At 63.7% G+C, this 1159-nt stretch overlaps 1 protein-coding gene across 1 annotated transcript in view; it reads left to right on the forward strand.

Annotated features, from left to right (window-relative positions):
- The window catches only part of OTOF (otoferlin), a 122223-nt gene that overhangs the window by 97582 nt on the left and 23482 nt on the right, over window positions 1–1159 (forward strand). Inside the window, exons 25-26 of the mRNA XM_011972734.1 lie at window positions 425–586; window positions 698–860. Of these exons, the coding sequence (XP_011828124.1) occupies window positions 425–586; window positions 698–860 (325 nt within the window). The remainder of the gene's footprint in view (window positions 1–424; window positions 587–697; window positions 861–1159) is intronic.

Below are 1159 nucleotides of genomic sequence, written 5' to 3' on the forward strand. Positions count from 1 at the left end.
GAGTGGAGGTGCGAGGGCCCTGTGTGGCCTTTCTCTTTCAGATGAGGAAACTGAGGGCCCAGGAGGGGAAGTGGTTTCTCATCCCCCTCCCATCACCATCACCAGGAGCCAGCAGCAGACTCAGGCTCCTGCCCCAGCCCAGGGCCTGCCCCCGTCTGCACCAAGTCGCACTCCCATGTCCCAGGACCGTGCCCAGCCCTCCTGTCTGCACCCCTGACTCTGCACCCCTTCTCTGGGCAGCCCCACTCTCATCTCTGGAGGATGCCCCTCCTCTGCTCTCCTGGCCCTGCTCCGGCCCTTTGAAATCTGGGGTGAACTTCTGCCCATGCTACTGCCCAGTTCCTTCTCGGATGGTCCAGCGCCCCTACAGAGGCTCCCTTGACTAAGGGGCTCTCTTCTCTGCACGCCCGTCAACCTCTCCCAGGTGCTGTTCTGGGGCCTACGGGACTTAAAGCGGGTGAACCTGGCCCAGGTGGACCGGCCACGGGTGGACATCGAGTGTGCAGGGAAGGGGGTGCAGTCATCCCTGATCCACAATTATAAGAAGAACCCCAACTTCAACACCCTCGTCAAGTGGTTTGAAGTGGTGAGTGCAGGCCCCGGCGGAGGACGTCCTGTGGCCAGTGTGGCTCCACTCAGCCAGCCGGCTTCCTCTGCCCCTTCTCGGAGGCTCAGGCTCCTGTCACCAACACCCCAGGACCTCCCAGAGAACGAGCTGCTGCACCCGCCCTTGAACATCCGCGTGGTGGACTGCCGGGCCTTCGGTCGCTACACACTGGTGGGCTCCCATGCCGTCAGCTCCCTACGACGCTTCATCTACCGGCCCCCAGACCGCTCGGCCCCCAGCTGGAACACCACGGGTATGGCCACACCCACCCTGCCACCAAGCCTGGCTCCATGCCACCCAGGGAAGGGCTCCAGGTCTCAGTCCAGTCCAAGCTGTGGCCAGAGTTTGCTCCTTGGGTCTGAGGGATGGCACAGAAGAAGGTCCACCCTGGTGGCCAAGGAAGGCTGCCCAGGGCGACCCCAGCTCTACGGCCAGAAAGGGCAGAGCTGGAGACAGCCTGGGAGGGCCTGAGGGCTCAAAGTCCCTTGTGCTGGCTGATGGAGAAGATCCAGGCCTCTCTGCCGCCTACCTTCCGCCGGCCTCCACAGCTCC

The sequence above is a fragment of the Mandrillus leucophaeus genome, unplaced genomic scaffold (genome assembly GCF_000951045.1).
Source record: "Mandrillus leucophaeus isolate KB7577 unplaced genomic scaffold, Mleu.le_1.0 Scaffold13, whole genome shotgun sequence".
Taxonomy (NCBI): Eukaryota; Metazoa; Chordata; class Mammalia; order Primates; family Cercopithecidae; genus Mandrillus; species Mandrillus leucophaeus.